The following is a 17,117-nucleotide window of genomic DNA, read 5'->3' on the forward strand; positions in this document are numbered from 1 at the left end:
GCGATCCGACATTTTGAACAGGCGATCTGGCAATTATTTGTGCTGTAATGGCCGGTCCAACGTTTTATGGTGGCGGTCCGACTATTATTTTTTGCTGAAATGGCCAGTCCGGCATTTTGAAGTTGCTGTTGGGCATTTTGAAGGGGCTATCCGTGGTTTTGAAATGGCGGTCCTGCATTTTGAATGGCAATCCGGCTTGGTGAAGTAGCGGTCAGGTGTTTTGAAGTGAGGTCAGGTGTTTTGAAGTGAGCAATCCGGCGTTGTACAAATGCAATACGAGTTTCCTTTTATTGGGATCTGAAAGTGATTTCTTACATGAGAGAAAGGTATTTTCGTTAAAAAAATTAACTTTTTGTATAGGGTTTTGGGCATAGAGATAAAAATGGGGAAAAGTTTATATAGAACCGAGGCTCTAAACAATCAAATTAGAGCCTACTTCAAAAACTTTACTAGAAGAGGTTGTTTTAATGTCCACATATCCTCAAATTGATCATCTCAACATCAAGATGCATGAACCTAAGGGAAAAATAGATTTCAAGTTTTGGAAATAGTGTATTTTGTAATGCATTTTTGGACCTTTAATTTTCAAGATGTTCAAGTTTTCATAGATCCGTCGATCTACACTATTTTTTAAGCTTTAAACTTTATAAATAAAGATGAAAATATATTTTAAAGCTATCACAAGATTTCCAATATTGAAACCACATTTCTCGACACGATTTGAAGGTAGGTTCTAATTTTAATGTTTAGAGCCTAGGCTATATACAAACTGCACCCATAAAAAAAAAAGGTATGGTTTTCATAGAGCCTAGGCTCTAAACAATCAAATTAGAGCCTACTTTCAAATCATGTCGAGAAATATAGTTTCAATAATGGAAAGCTTTGTGAGAGCCTTAAAATATATTTTCTAGCTTTATTTAAAAACTTTAAAGCTTTAAAAATAGTGTAGATCAACATATCTATGAAAACTTGAAAATATTGAAAATTGACGGTCAAAAAATGAGTTACAAAATATACTATTTCCAAAGCTTGAAATCCATATATTTTTTCTATGTCCATACATATTAATATCGAGATTATCAATTTGAGGATATTTGGACATCAAAACAAGTTCTTTAAGTGAAATTTTAGGCTCCAATTTGATTGTTGCCTAGGCTCTATATAAACTTTTTCCTAAAAAAATAGAAAAATATTAAAATTAAGGAAAAAGCTTTATGGAAATGTAAAGCATCGCCTCAAAACTTGTCAAAAATGGAAAACTTCAAATCAACCATCTATCATTATGATCGTGAAATTAGAATTTTAAGCCCCAAAACAACGTATATTTATATTTATTTTTAAGCATTATGGATCTACAAGATTAGCGGTACAAATAGCTTTTAGAGCCAATTTTCAATTGAACGACTCAGTACTTTTAAAGCTAAATTATTTTAAAAATAGGAAATATACTTTTAAAAAAAGTAAACAAAATACATCCAAATGAGATTAAGAAAGTAGTAAAGAATTGATTTCAAAATAATCTAAAATGAAAAGGAAAACTGCTTCAAATGGGCCGGACCACTTTTCTACAGTATACGGTCCAGAGGTATAAAGCATCCATTTTAAAGATGGATGCAAATTGGTGGTTCATCTAAAAACAAGTGTAACTAACAACCCAAATGTTTTATTTATATAATTATGGGTGCGGTTTGTATAGAGCCTAGGCTCTAAACAATGAAATTAGAGCCTACCTTCAAATAGTATTGAGAAATGTGGTTTCATTGTTGGAAATTTTTGTTATAGCCTTAAAATATATTTTCATATTTATTTATAAAGTTAAAAGCTTCAAAAATAGTGTAGATCGACAGATCTATGAAAACTTGAAAATCTTGTAAATTAACGGTGTAAAAATGCGTTACAAAATACATTATTTTCAAAACTTGAAAGCTATTTTTTTCTTATGTCCATGCATGTCGAGATGATCAATTTGAAGATATTTGGGCATCAAAACAACCTATTCTAGTGAACTTTTTGAGATAGGCTCAAATTTGATTGTTTAGACCCTCAGCTCCATATAAACTTTTCCCTATAATTATTATTTTTAGTTTTCAATTTTTTTACCTTTTTTCATATTCATTAAATTATATTTAAAAGATATATTTATTGCGGGCTAGCCGCAAAGAAACCGTGTCCAAAAGAAAATAACTACATTTCGGGCCCGCATGGAAACCGTGTCCAAAAGAAAGTAACTGCATTTCGAGCCACCATAAAAACCGTGTCCAAAAGAAAATAACTACATTTGGGGCATGGAAACCGTGTCCAAGAGAAAATAACTACATTTGCGTAGAAACCGTGTCCAAAAGAAAATAGATACCAGTGTCCAAACGAAAATATGTATATGTGCCCCGCATAGAAACAGTGTCCAAAAGAAAGCAACTACATTTGCTCGCCTAGAAACCGTGTCCAAGAAGTAACCATAACTACATTACGGGACCGGAAACAGAGAGAGGAGAGTACGACTCCACTGGGGATCGAACCCAGAATCTCTGGTTCCGTAGACCAGCGCCTTATCCATTGGGCCATGGAGTCATGAATCGGAAAAATTATTAAAAATTAAATAAATTGTTAACATTAGAACTTGCATTGATGTCTATTCCTTGTGACGAATAAAGTGAAGGACGCTGCTGGGTGGCCCTGTTTTGGGGCTGGCAAAGATGAAAATAACAATTGGCCTCATAATAACAGTGTATGAGAAATCAGAATTCTCTATGAGAGAGATACATTTCCCTTTATTAAATTTGTAATTTCATGTTAAATTTGGGATTGTAGTTTTATAGCAGGGATGTATGTTATTTCCGTTGATTGAACTGTATCTCATACTGAACTTGACTTTCAGGTCTTCTGTCTTCTCCAGAAAGTTGTTTTTAAATCCTCCTCCAGATGAATCGACTCCAATTCGAATGCAGGAGTAAGAATCTCAAGGCCATCCGCAAATGAATCCCAAATGAATGACTCCAATTCGGATGCGCAAGAGTTCACAGTTTCAAAGCCAACTTCTTAACAATTTCTGTTATGTCTCAAATCACCACTACTAAATAGAGACTCAAAACCCATCACCAAGATCAGTCTCTCTCTCTCTCTCTCTCTCTCTCTCTAAATTCACCAGCAATGCAGAATGACCAAAAGCCCATCTCCCAAAATATAACCATTCTTAAATGTTTTCTTCTTTTCCAGTGTCTGAGGAGTGCCAAAGAATCAAACCCTTCTCTAAAACATGAGCTTCTCTATATGAATTTCACCAGTAAGTGCACCATAAAATCAACTTCAAGGACAGTTTCTGATTAAAATCCACCAGCAGCTGCACCATAGTGTGCCAAAACCCAACTCTAAAATTCACCGATAATCACCACAAGAGCAAGACCCATCTATAAAATGGTGGTAACGGTTCACATTTCGAACAACAATCACTCTCTCTGCAATCTTCGACACAAACTTGATCCAAGTGTGACTGTCATTGCACACACTAAGATTCTTCGTCACCAAAAGGCTCGAACCCAATTGCCAATCTCTCACTATGACTACCAACCATGCTACTCTTCTCATCGTCCTCCACATCATGAAACACTGAACCAGTGTCCACAACATAACCTAACTGTTTCATGAGACCCCCCAGTGTTTCAAGCTCCATATAGATCTCATCAGACTTGGGGTGAGATTTATCACCAGCTAGAAAAGCATGGACCTTGCCCTTAAACTCTATCCAACTACAAGCAATGCTCTTCTTCAAATCTTTCTCCTTCGTTAACAAATAACAATCTCATCTTTGCCACACCCTCCCAATTCCTGGTTTGAGCAGATAAGTTAGACAGAAGAACATAGTTTCCTGAATCATCGGGTTCAAGCTCGATCAGCTTTTCTAATGCTAATTCACCTAAAACCACATTGTTATGTAGCTTACAAGAAGAAAGCAAAGCACCCCAAAATCCAAATGCCTGAATCAGGCTTAACAGGCATTCCTAAAATGGGATCCGTAGCCACTTGCAATCGACCCGAGTGGGTGGGGAGAGAGATCATGCAAGTGTAATGCTCTCGAGATTCTCCCAAACCTCTTCTCTCTCCATTTTCTCTCTCTCGCTCTCTCTCCCTCCGAAACCCTCTCTCTCATTTGGGTATCAAAACAATTTATTTTAGTGAAATTTTTTTTTGGTAGGCTCCAATTTGATTGTTGTCTCGGCTCTATATTAATTTTTACCTTAAAAAAATAGAGAAATGTTAAAAATAAGGAAAAAGCTTTTACGGAAATGCAAAGCATCGCCTCAAAATTTGTGAAAAATGTAAAACTTCAAATCGGCCATCTATCATTATGATCGTGAAATTAGAATTTCAAGCCCTAAAACAACGTACACTGGATATCTATTTTTAAGCATTTATGGATCTACAAGATCGGTGGCACAAATAGCTTTTAGAGCCAATTTTCAATTGACCGACTCAGTACTTTTCAAGCTAAAAATTTTAAAAAATAGGAAATATACTTTTAAAAAAATTAAACACAATACATCCAAATGAGATTACCAATGTAGTAAAGAAATTGATTTTTAAAAAATCAATTCGAGACCAGAAGTATTTTCAAAATACTCTAAAATGAAAAAAAAAATTGTTTCACGAGTCGGACCACTTTTCTTCAATATGAAGTACAGAGGTATAAAGCATCCATCATGCAAATCGGTGGTCCAAGAAAATATAAGAAAAACCGTGTCCAAAAGAAAATATAAAAGAAACTGTGTGCAAAAGGAAATATAAAAATAGGAGAAAACGAAATATAAACAAAAAAATATAAGAGAAATCCTGTCCAAAAGAAAATATAAAAGAAACCGTGTCCAAAAGGAAATATAAAAATAGGAGAAAACGAAATATAAACAAGAAAATATAAGAGAAATCGTGTCCAAAAGGAAAAAACGACTCCACTGGGGATCGAACCCAGAATCTCTGGTTCCGTAGACCAGCGCCTTATCCATTGGGCCATGGAGTCGTCGGATACAAGCATTATTAAAATTAAATAAATTTCTAAGATGAGGTCCATACTCCTATTCCCAACGTGGCGATTAGAAGGAAGGTTCATGGATAAAGGAGATGCAACTCTCCACACCATGTAAGATATTTCTGGAGATGAATTTAATGGGACAGCAGGCTCAAAAACTATAGGAAAGCAGGATATAACTTCCCGAGAGGCGGGAGTGAGTATCAGAGAGAGATTTAATGGGACAGGAGGCTCGAAAACTGTAGGAAAACAAGAGATAACTTACTGAGAGGCGGGAGTGAGAATGTCGGGGGCACAAGGAGCACAACCCCCAGGTTCATATACATGAATCAGTGGAAGGAGGGTTGAACAAGACCAGGCAGGACCTTAGGTCACCCAAAGATATGGGTGGGATACAGATAGAGAAGGAGCAGGATAAAGTGAAGGACGCTGCTGGCAAAGGTGGCCCTGTTTTTGGGGCTGGCAAATATTAAGATAAGCAAGATCTTCGTGTTACAGGCACTGGTTATTGCACAACAATGTAACAGTTTATGGGTTTTCCTTTTTTGTTTGCCCTTTCCTGTAGTTTGGTTGTCGTTACCTTAGTGATAGAAATGAACACATAGATTTTGTTTTTTTTTGCCCTTTCATGTAGTTTGGTTGTGCGAGTTAGTGAGTATTGAGTAAAAAAAGGTTTTTTTTTTTTTTGGGGCAGTTCAGTGGAACGTAAATAGTTATATATGCAGCTTAATGAATAATGGTCTATACTCTGTATATTGGTGCTTTTGAAGATGAATTAGACTTCAGATTTGTGTATGAGAGAAATGCAGCACAGTAGCTCTCTCTGTGACATGTTTGCGTAAAGTGTAGTTCTACCCGTTCTTCCCCAAGGAAATGAAGAAGAAAATAATTGATGAGTATACTACCAAATTTACGAGAATGATTTACTTTAAATAGTGTGATTTTTTACCAATATATCAGTAATATTGAAGAACTTCTCATGAGATGGATTGCCATTTTAGCATCAAAGATCATGAAGCTGAATCAGTGTGTGTATATCCTTAAGCGGTGATCTAGGTTTTAAAAAACCAATCGATGACTCGAATCGGTCACACCCATACCCGTGTCGGATCGGGGGAATTGGTGGATCGGATGGGAAGAATCAGCAAAATCGGTAATTTTTTTTTCAAACCTTTTTAAATAATAATTCAAAAAAAAAACTGTTCATCTTTTTTTTTTTCCCTCAACTCGATGAAAAATAGGTCGGACTCGATGAAGAATCATTGGAATCGGCAGTTCCGCAAAAAAATCGGCGAAGGACCCGTATCCCATGTTTTGGCCTAATCCGAATCGTCCTGGACCATTCCTGATCTGGATCTTTTGATTCTGAATTGGGTCATCGATTTTCTAAACCTTGGTGGTGATGCACAACTGTCACAATGGAAAGAGAGATCTATTCACAGACCGCAAAATTTTGTGAAATACAAAATATTCTTTTTTTCAAAATTGCTCTTCATTCAATTAAAATTTTGTTTTTTTGAAATATTTTTTAGTTTTTTCAAGCATTTCCCTACAAATTAAAAAAATAAAAAATCAAAATTCGAGTTAACAGAAGGGTAATTTTGAAAAAAAAATAAAAGTGTGCCGACCGACCTCTTTTTGTAATTCCTCCTCATGTAAGCGTGAGCATTTTGTATTTTACCAAAAATTTTAGAGGTAACATAGATCACTCAAATGGCAATTTTGCACATAGATTATTACTAAAATGGATTTCCAGATAAGTTGTTTCTTTTCAGTATATGTAAATGATTTATTGACATATTCATGCGTGGAGATGGTTGGGAATTTAGATAACAATTGGCCTCATACTAACAGGGTATGAGAAATCAGAATTCTCTATGAGAAAGACATTTCCCTTGAGAGAGACATTACCCTTTATTAAATTTGTAATTTCATATTAAATTTGGGATTGTAGTTTCATGGCAGGGATATATGTTATTTCCCTTGATTGAACTGTATCTCATACTGCACTTGACTTTTATCAGATGGTCTTTGTCTTCTCCAGAAAGTTGTTTTTAAATCTTCCTCTGGATGAATTGATTCCAATTCGAATGCAGGAGTAAGAATCTCAAAACCATCCTCAAATGAATCCCAAATGAATGACTCCAATTCGGATGCGCAAGAGTTCACAATTCCAAAGCCAACCTCTTGACAATTCCTGTTACGTCTCAAATCACCACTAAGAAATAGAGACTCAAAACCCATCACCAAGATCAGTCTCTCTCTCTCAATTCACCAGTAATGAGCAAAAAGCCCATCTCCCAAAATATACCATTCTTAAATGTGTTTCTTCTTTTCCAGTGTCTGAGAAGCGCCAAAGAATCAAACCTATCTCTATAACATCAGCTTCTCTATATGAATTTCACCAGTTTTTCTAAAATTCACCAGCAGCTGCACCATAGTGCACCAAAACCCAACTCTGATATCCCTCTCTAAAATTCACCAATAATCACCACAAGAGCAAGACCCATCTTTAAAATGGTGGTAACGGTTCACATCGCGAACAACAATCTCTCTCTCTGCAATCTTCGACACAAACTTGATCCAAGTGTGACAGTCATTGCACACACTAAGATTCTTCGTCACCAAAAGGCTCGAACCCAGGCCCGTGCTGATCAACCCGAACCCAATTGCCAATCTCTCACTATGACTACAAACCATGCTACTCTTCTCATCGTCCTCCACATCATGAAACACTGAACCAGTGTCCACAACATAACCTAACTGTTTCATGAGACCCCCCAGTGTTTCAAGCTCCATATAGATCTCATCAGACTTGGGGTGAGATATATCACCAGCTAGAAAAGCATGGACCTTGCCCTTAAACTCTATCCAACTACAAGCAATGCTCTTCTTCAACCCTTTCTCTTTCATTAACAATCTCATCTTCGCCACACCCTCCCAATTCCCGGTTTGAGCATATAAGTTAGACAGAAGAACATAGTTTCCTGCATCATCGGGTTCAAGCTCGATCAGCTTTTCTAATGCTAATTCACCTAAAACCACATTGTTATGTAGCTTACAAGAAGAAAGCAAAGCACCCCAAATGCCTGAATCAGGCTTAACAGGCATTCCTAAAATGAGATCCGTAGCCTCTTGCAATCGACCCGAGTGGCCGAGGAGAGAGATCATGCAAGTGTAATGCTCAACTCTTGGCTCGATACCATAGTCCCTAGTCATAGAATCGTAAATCCCTTGCCCCTCATTGATCATGCCACCATGGCTACAAGCCGATAAAACCCCAACAAACGTTACATGGTCGGGTTCAGCCGCTGATTTCTTCATCTCATCAAACATGGCCATGGCTTCACATACATGGCCATGCATGCCATAGCCGGCTATCATCGCATTCCATGATATGACTCTCTTCTCTGATAACCCATCGAAAAGCCTTCGAGCCACTCTAACCAAGCCACATTTAGCATACATATCAATAAGAGCCGTTCTCACCTTATCTTGGCCATCAAACCCATGGCGCCATGCATGGCCATGGATCTCACGTCCCATGCCCATGGCCCCATGGCTCGCTGAGGCAGATAGGATTGTGACAAGTGTTGCGACCGTAACCATCCGAACCCCACTAGCTGCCATCTCTCGACATAGGTTTAAGGCTCCCAAGGGGTAACCATTTTGACCATAAGCCGCTATCATGGAATTCCAAACCACCACATCCCTTTTGTGCATGCTATCAAACACTTCTCTAGATTTACGAACAATGCCACATTTGGCATACATGTCTATCAAGGCAGCTCCGACGAATATATCGGAGGCCCAACCAATCATGATAGCATGTTCATGGATTTCTTCGCCAGCTTTAACAGCCGTGAGGCCTGAACAAGCCTTCAGTACAAATGGTAAGGTGAAATTATCAGGCTTTAAACCCAATTTTAGCAAATCGTAATAGAGGTTCAGAGCCTCTTCTAATGGCCCATTCCAAGCATAGCCCCTGATCAACACATTCCATAAGAAGATGTTTCTTTTCGGGATTTTATCAAACAGTTTGCGGGCAAAAGGTAAAGAATCACAATAAATAGCATACAAATTCACTAATTTTGTGGCCAAAATGGGGTCATACCCAAAGCCCATTTGGAGCAAGCGGGCATGGATCTGTTTACCTGGTTTAATAGCCTTTTGGTACACACAGTCTTGGAGGAGCGATGAATAGAAGCCATGAGAGGCACGGTTCGAAGAGGACCATCGGTTGGTTTCAGTGAGAATTTGAGGAGCTACTGAATAAAATTTAAATTTGTGATTTGGTTTTGAAGAGGAGAGAGAACAAAAGGAATCGAATGAGAAGAGTAAGAGAACGCGAGAAATCGACGAGCAATGCAGGGGCTTAATCGGGGTAAGCATCAGGAAGAAGAGAAAGCAAAGTTCATGGCGATAGCAAAAACTTGGGGGCACTTAATACAGGGTGAAGCATTGAAAAGAGGACAGAGAGAAAGTCTTAGAGAGAGAGCATAAAGCAACAGTGAGCAGGGGGAGGCTTTGCAAAAAAGAGATCCGTAACGGCTATGTTTTCTCGTTATATGTAATACGTGTGGTTTGAAACTGGCGGGCGTTAAATGCAAAATAACGGCGATAAAATGGTGATAACGTACAATGTGGTATATAAAAGTGTACCATGGTCCACCAGAAAATCTACGTTCTAAAATGCCTGTGAGCAGCCAATCGACGGATGGTTGTGATGGAGAGAGGGTCGGAAATACGACTCGCTTGATCTCATATTTTGGTGGATCCAACTACTCTCAATCACCAGTATCCATTGATTGGACGGCGATGAAACTCCAAATCTCAACTTTTTTTCTTGAAAATACTTGGTGACTATAATGTGGATCCAAAAATTTCATATCCAAAAAGAAGTCTCCGAATTAAGTCCGTTCATCAAGAGAGTAAAGGCAAAGTGACCTTTTTTTTTTTTTTTTATTCTGAAATACTTAAGGGAAAAGGCTCTCGATCGTTGTGGTAGAGCACTCGTACCTTAGTTACTACATTGTGGTTTCCATTTCCATTATCAAAGCACCCTACTAGCATATTAAAAAAAGTAACTCCTAAACGATTTAAAAAAATGGGAAGGGGCACCAAAAAAATTTAATATATTCGAATTAAAATTTAATAAAGCACAACTAAATTGTGGTTAAAAATTTGCAAAAACTATAGATTTTAAATATAATGCATTTTGTGATTGGAAGTATTTTCAAAATTTCTAAAAACATGGAAAAATGTAAAACTAAGTAGGGGCACCAAAACAATTTAAAAAATCTAAAAAATAGAAAGAATATATTTGAATTAAAAACACTAAATATAATGCATTTGTGATTGGAAGTATTTTCAAATTTTCTAAAAAATGGAAAATTGTAAATCTGGGAAGGGGCACCAAAAAAAAATTTAAAAATAAAAAATAGAAAAAATCTAAAAAATATATTAGAATTAAAATTTAACAAAGCACAACTAGCCATGCGTTCAACGTTTCCAATAACATATGCTTTGATTATGATCAGTTTTTATTTCATTTTCTCTTCTTTAAATACCTCTCATGTGTTTCCCTTTTACGTAACTTCTATGAGAACAATTTCGAAAACTACAAAAAGCCGTTAATAGGTAGAGTAGAAGGCTAAGTACGGTACATAGGAGCAAATAGGGCACCGGAGGAGATTAAAGACTAATTTTAATATTTTCTCTATAAACTTTTTATTGTGATTATATTGTGCATTTTTTTATTTTTTTAATATTGTAACTTTTTATTTTTTATTATATTCGTGTGTAATTTTTTATTGGCTGCTATTTAAAATTTATTATTATTTTTTGTTCTTGTTCAAATGCATGAGCGGGTTGGTTAGCCAGGTAACCCAAGCCTATATTTTCTTAGAACCTAGTCTATATTTTCTTAGATCCTACTATACAGTATTTTATTGTATTTGGATTTATAGTTATTTTGCTTTTGCTTGAATTCATATATAGTATCTTTATTTAATAATTTTGATAAGAGTCTATTTGAGATTTTATGAATTCCATTAATTATTTTAGTAGCTATATTCATTTTCCGACAAGCATTTTCTGGAAAGTGGATGGGGGGAAAGAAATGAAAGATAAAACTGCACACTAGAGAAAAAAACTAAACAAAGTAATATCTGGGAAAGTAATAGAAGTCAGGCTTAAACAAAAAAACAAAAAAAAAAGAGAAACTAAACGAAGTAATATTTGGGAAAGTGAGAGAATTTAATAGCAGAGATAAAAAAAGGAGAGAAAAGAACGAATATCCATGAGAAAAAGGAATCGAACTCATTAACGATAGGTAAGAATCTCAAAAAAAAAAAAAAAAACACTCAGTACCTTCAACCAAACTTTCTTTGCACACTTTTTTCTACAAATACCCCCAAGTCAAAAAATTCAATTTTTTTTTGACGAAAATGCCTATAGTACCGGACTGTCCTATTTTGTGTTGGACTGCATGTCTAAAGTGCCGGACCATCCTTATTTTTAGCCGATCTGCATGCTTTTTATAAGCAAAATGCCGGACCGCCCCTATTTTGTGCTAGACCACGTGCTTTCCAAAGGCTATCTTGATTTTCATTTTGTTTTTTTTCTATGACTAGGGGGTATTTGTTAACTTCGAAGTAAAAAGTGAGAAAAAAAAATTGGTTAGGGTAAATTGCCTCTGTGGCACAAGTGAGATTGGAAGACAGAAGCTTCCACCAAATCCAACCGAAGAAACCATTATTAGTTGGAACAAGCATGAGCACCATGCAAGTAGCAGGGCACTTTCATCCGGCCCCTTATTTCCCACTCGATCAATCAAAACAGTTCCAGAGTTCCAAAATGCTCATCGCTTTTCTTCGGCGTAAGCAACATTCTCAAAATCGACACAGCCCATAAAATCCATCATGTACGACGCAAACGACTAGAGACAACTACCCGATGCATGGTTGAATGGGAATTATCCAGGATCTCCAAAAACAGATCGATTGCTGGAAAGATACGAGTTAGTGTGCTGTTTAGCACTTTGTCAACAACAACAGGTGGAGCCTCACGGCGCCATGGTGGTCGGGCAGGGGCAGGGCTCGCCTTTGCCGGTGGTGCAGCCGATTGGCAGGAGGTGATTGCCGGTTGTGCATGGGGAGTAGTGGTGGTGGAGGGATTGGGTATAATCCGACTTGGGTTGTACATGGGGGAGTGGCTGGTGTTGTGCGCGGAAGCTCTAAATCCGACGGGTTGACTTTTGACAAATAAATGGCTACATCCACGGGCTTGGCAAACAAAAAATTACTACACAAATGAAAGTTACAACAAGTATTTTGAAACATTATACCAATATTTTTTAACATAAAGTTATCTCTCTAATCCTCGACAAAAACTAAAGTAAATCACTCTACTTCCTTTTCTTAAAAGGAGAACAATCCAAATCTCCATGGGAATCTTGTTTTCCAATAAACAAGTCTCTCAACTGAGTTTCTCTCTAGCTAAAAGGGGAACAACCCAAAATCTCCATGAGAACCGCTTCTCTCCCATAAACAAGGCTCTTAATTTTTAAGAGTCTACAAGAGGTACCATTACAATGTTTCTTTCCACATGAAGTTATCTTATCTCTAAGAGGAAACCTTGCATCATATATACAATAGGCCTTGCCCCCCTCTCTATCTAGACGAATTACCGTCACCATATCATGACCCAAATTAGGCACATAAATTCTCTACACTTTCATCTCATATATATATATATATATATATATATATATATATATATATATATATATATATATATAAAAGGTAGAAATCCTTATAAATAGGAAACTTATTATAGATGTTACATATATTTCAAAAGACCAAAATATATATTAAAGCGTCATAATCCTTTTTTTATTTCTATTTCCCTCAGGAACCTTATCAATATCAATCTCAATCCCACGTAATATGAGAATATCTCAATCCCACACAATATGGAATTTATTTATCTGTTGATTTTGGATCGCACCAAATCCAACAATGTCCACCTTGATAGCTTCATAAATTCTTCATATTTTGCCAAATAAAAATTTTCATGATTCTTGCTGAAAAATAGTGTTTTCCATAAAATTTCTCCACCTAGAATATTGTATTCGAAACTTTTACTACCATACCGAAAACCCCAAACCGGGGCTCTGATACCACTTGTTGTGCATGAAAGCTCCAAACCCGACGGGTTAATTTTTAGCAAATAAAATACGATAAATAAATCATGAAACACATAACACAAATATTTATGTGGTTTGTCCCAAAAGGGTTGCATCCACGGGCACGTCAAACATAAATCCACTATACCAATGAAAATTATATCAAATATTTTGGAACATAGAGTTACCTCTCTAAACCTTGACAAAAACGCAAGTCGAGTAAACCTTTTTAAACCACTCTCCCTTCATTCTCTTTATTTTTGGCAACTATTACCGATAACACCAGATAGAGACGCGAGAGCAACGATAAACTGAGTTTCTTTTTAACTAAAAGGGGAACGACCAAAAATCTCGATGAGAGTCTCTTCTTTCCAATAAACAAGCCTCTCAATTTTGAGCGTACCAATAAAACATCAATAATCAATAGATTTTAGGTATGACACAATATAAATTTCTTCAAAATATTGGAAATCATTAAATCATTCCTATACTGGAATTTTACTCTCCATAGGGAAAAGTCTAACTAAAATTTAAACTGCGACGAGATAATCAATTTTGATATGCACACAAATCCAAGATTTCCACTTTTTCTTAACTGAGACATTCATAATTAATATTTTGTTTGAAGTAGCCTTTTTTTCTTTTTAGAAATTCATTGAAGGGGAAAGAAGCAAGCCTCTCAATCTTGAGGAGTCTACGAAACACCATCTTTGCCCCTCCCTCTCTCTAGAGGAATTACCATTGCCATATGGTAACCCAAATTGGACAGATAAATTCTCTGTACTTTCATCCCATATATATAAGACTAATAATTCATATTAAATAAGAAACTTCTTATAGATGTGTCACACCCCAAGAATTTACAATACAGATATTCCTGAGATATGACAGTCAAAACATATATACACTCTTGATAAGACAAATTTACAGTGGATAATACTTATAAGGTAACAAATGAAAGCTTAGGCACAACTACAATATCTTCCAGAGTGGATCTTGATGGGCACTCAAAATGAAACCGCAGTTATCCTGAAAAAGTTTACCATAGTTTGATGAGTTTGGCTACTCAGTAAGTGATCATCATAATCTTAAAAATAATCATGATTGAAAGATATCAACCTTTTCAAATAGGAGATCTATTAACAGAAATGCATTAACAATTTCACTTTAAAAAATACATAATTAAGTATAATCTGAATAATTGAAATGCATATAACATTTTAATGGCAGTGCATAATTCAAAGGATTTCACAAAATACCCTACTGGCGTCCCAAGTAGGTCACCTATATACCCCATCAGCGTCCTGATGGGTCCACTTAATCCCTATCGGCCCCCCAGATAGGTCCACTTAATCCCTGCAGGTCCACTTATTTCTCACCGGCGTACCGGATGAGTCAACTTAATCCCTACTGACGTCCCGGATAGGTCCACTTATACCTCACTAGCGAACGGGATGAGTCCACTTACATACTTAAAATATTTCTAAATCTCTTTAAACATCCGAAAGCAGCAATATCATGTACTCAACATATCACTGAAATCATTAATATGAATTTCACTGAAACCATTAATAACAGTCACTTTCAATAACATTTCTAAAATAACCAATCAAATATTTTGGGCTCAAATTTAGAAAGGTAGCAGTTCGTAAAGACATTCTAGCATAATTGCCAATTTAATATGTATAGAAAAACTCTTACAGAAATTCAAGAATACGGAATCATCACAATTTATAGGATATCAATTCACAAATAAACATTTCATGACAATGCTATAATCAATTGCAAAAATATCAATTTTTAAATAATAAGGGAGTCATTTACACATGAAATTTACAATGTCTAAATATTAAAAAATAGTAAAAAAAAATCTTACAATTTTACTAACAGCAAAAATATCACATTTATTTCTAATAATTTTATTAAAAAGATTATTTTTCAAGATAATGAGATCACTTGCGCATAAAATTTATCGTACCTAAAATTCATGATAATAAGCAGAAATAATTATTTCATTTCATTTTTAAAAAGAACGGATTATTTTTCAAGACAATGAAGTCACTTACACACAAAACTTATAAAATAAAAATCCTGGACGGAAATATCAATATTTATTAAAAACAGACTATTTTTCAAGAAGATGATGTCACTTATACACAAAACTTATAAAATAAAGATCCTGGACAGAAATATCACTATTTATTAAAAACAAACTATTTTTTAAGAAGACGATGTCACTTACACACAAAAATTATAAAATAAAGATCCTTGACGGAAATATCATTATTTATTAAAAACAAACTATTTTTCAGGAAGACGATGTCACTTACATAAAATATTTAAGAGGGAACTTCGATAAAATTCGGCTAGAGAGAGAAGAGCGGTGAGAGCACCATGGGTAAAGACCTGAGAGGAAGTAAAGCTGTGGATTTGAACAAAAGAAAATAAAAATGGCTTGGGTTGAGGCACACGAGGTTTTCAACTATCACATATGAGAGATAATTAGGCCGTCACAATAAATCTTGAACTGATAGAGGATTAAATGGGAGAGAGAGTACGATACCCGAAAGCAGCGTTTTAAAAATCGCCGAGTCGAACCGGACTCTCCCGGTTCGACTCGAAATTCACGAAAAGGGTACCGGATCGGTTCAAAAACCGGGAATCGTCCGGTTCTAGAGAGAACCGGACGATTCCGCACAGTGACTCGCCGATTCACTGTGCGGAATCGGCGAGTCCGTGAAGAACACTGGTTGCACAGTGTTCTTCACGGATTTTTTCAAATTTGTCATTTTTTGATCATTTTTTTTGTTTTTTTTCGGCATGTGATCTGTTTTGCAGGCTATAAACAGCTTTATTCAGCTTTTTCAAGGATTAAATGGTGGAAAAATTGGTTGTTTTTGGATCAAGAAAACTTCGAGGTTTAGGGTTTCCGCCATTTCTGAAATTTCATGCCAAATAGGGCATGAGTCTTTCAAAATTTGTAGGCATATTGATCTTAAAGCTATGAATCAAAAGCTTTTGTTACTAATTTGTGATAATCGTTGAGAAAAACAGAGTTTTTTGGAGATTGAAGGCTTCGGTTCACAAAAACAGGTAAGAACTTTGGGTTTTTTTTTTTTTTCCGCCATTTGATTTATTTCACGGCATATTTTGAACAAAATGAGTTCAATAATTAGGGTTTTTAATCTTTATTGTGTCTAGTATGATTTAAAATTTTCAATTTTACGTAATCTGGTCAATTACAGCAAGAAATTTGATATGAACAGTGAGATGTCTGCGGAACCTAATTCCGCTGTTTTTTTTTTTTTTTTTCCGCCTTTTGATTTTGTTTTCATGATATATTAGAAATAATGTGTTAAAAATTTAGGTTTTTGATTCCTTATATTGTTGTTTATCAGAAAATATAGTCAATTGGATGTAATTTATTCACTTGGAGGTGAATTTTTGAGTTAAAATCGCTTATGTAAAACGACTCTGTGAAGAACAAATTTTTTTTTTTTTTTTTTTTTGTGTAGCCCATGATAGAATTTTTTGTAATCTATGATCGAATTTTTTGTAATCCATGATCAAAATGTTTGTTTTTTTTTCTTGTAATCCATGATCGAATTTTATTTTTTATTTTTTATTTTTGTAACCCATGATAGAATTTTTTGTAATCTATGATTGAATTTTTTGTAATCTATGATTGAATTTTTTGTTATCCATGATGTAATTGTTTTTTTCTTTTTTTGTAATCCACGATCGAATTTTTTGTTTTTGTTTTTTGTAATGCATGATCGAATTTTATGTAATCCATGAACGAATTTTTTGTAATCCATGATAGAATTTTCTGTAATCCATGATCGACTTTTTTGTAATCCATGATCGAATTTTATGTAATCCATGATCGAATTTTTTGTAATCCATGATAGA

At 35.5% G+C, this 17,117-nt stretch overlaps 1 protein-coding gene, 1 long non-coding RNA gene, 2 other non-coding genes and 1 pseudogene across 5 annotated transcripts; 2 read left to right on the plus strand and 3 right to left on the minus strand.

Annotated features, from left to right (window-relative positions):
* Positions 1-2,403: 2,403 nt before the first annotated feature.
* LOC148783913 (uncharacterized) lies at positions 2,404-4,196 on the plus strand. Its single transcript, XR_016044621.1, has 2 exons — positions 2,404-2,725; positions 2,876-4,196. It is a non-coding gene; the product is annotated as an uncharacterized LOC148783913 (long non-coding RNA).
* Positions 2,496-2,568, minus strand: TRNAR-ACG (transfer RNA arginine (anticodon ACG)). Its single transcript has one exon. It is a non-coding gene; the product is annotated as a tRNA-Arg (tRNA).
* Positions 4,197-4,935: 739 nt separating the features above from the next.
* Positions 4,936-5,008, minus strand: TRNAR-ACG (transfer RNA arginine (anticodon ACG)). Its single transcript has one exon. It is a non-coding gene; the product is annotated as a tRNA-Arg (tRNA).
* A 147-nt stretch (positions 5,009-5,155) lies between these two features.
* Positions 5,156-5,916, plus strand: LOC105421780 (seed maturation protein). Its single transcript, XM_011630519.3, is given in 2 exon segments — positions 5,156-5,341; positions 5,343-5,916. Coding segments are annotated over 2 exon segments (240 nt in total). The 5' UTR covers positions 5,156-5,300; the 3' UTR covers positions 5,542-5,916.
* An 865-nt stretch (positions 5,917-6,781) lies between these two features.
* On the minus strand, positions 6,782-9,648 carry LOC105421785 (pentatricopeptide repeat-containing protein At2g01510, mitochondrial pseudogene; annotated as a pseudogene). The gene has a single exon (XR_016058987.1). The product of XR_016058987.1 is annotated as a pentatricopeptide repeat-containing protein At2g01510, mitochondrial pseudogene (transcript).
* Positions 9,649-17,117: the final 7,469 nt, after the last annotated feature.

The sequence above is a fragment of the Amborella trichopoda genome, chromosome 1 (genome assembly GCF_054954075.1).
Source record: "Amborella trichopoda isolate Santa Cruz 75 chromosome 1, AtrichopodaSantaCruz75HAP2 v2.0, whole genome shotgun sequence".
NCBI classification, from domain to species: Eukaryota; Viridiplantae; Streptophyta; class Magnoliopsida; order Amborellales; family Amborellaceae; genus Amborella; species Amborella trichopoda.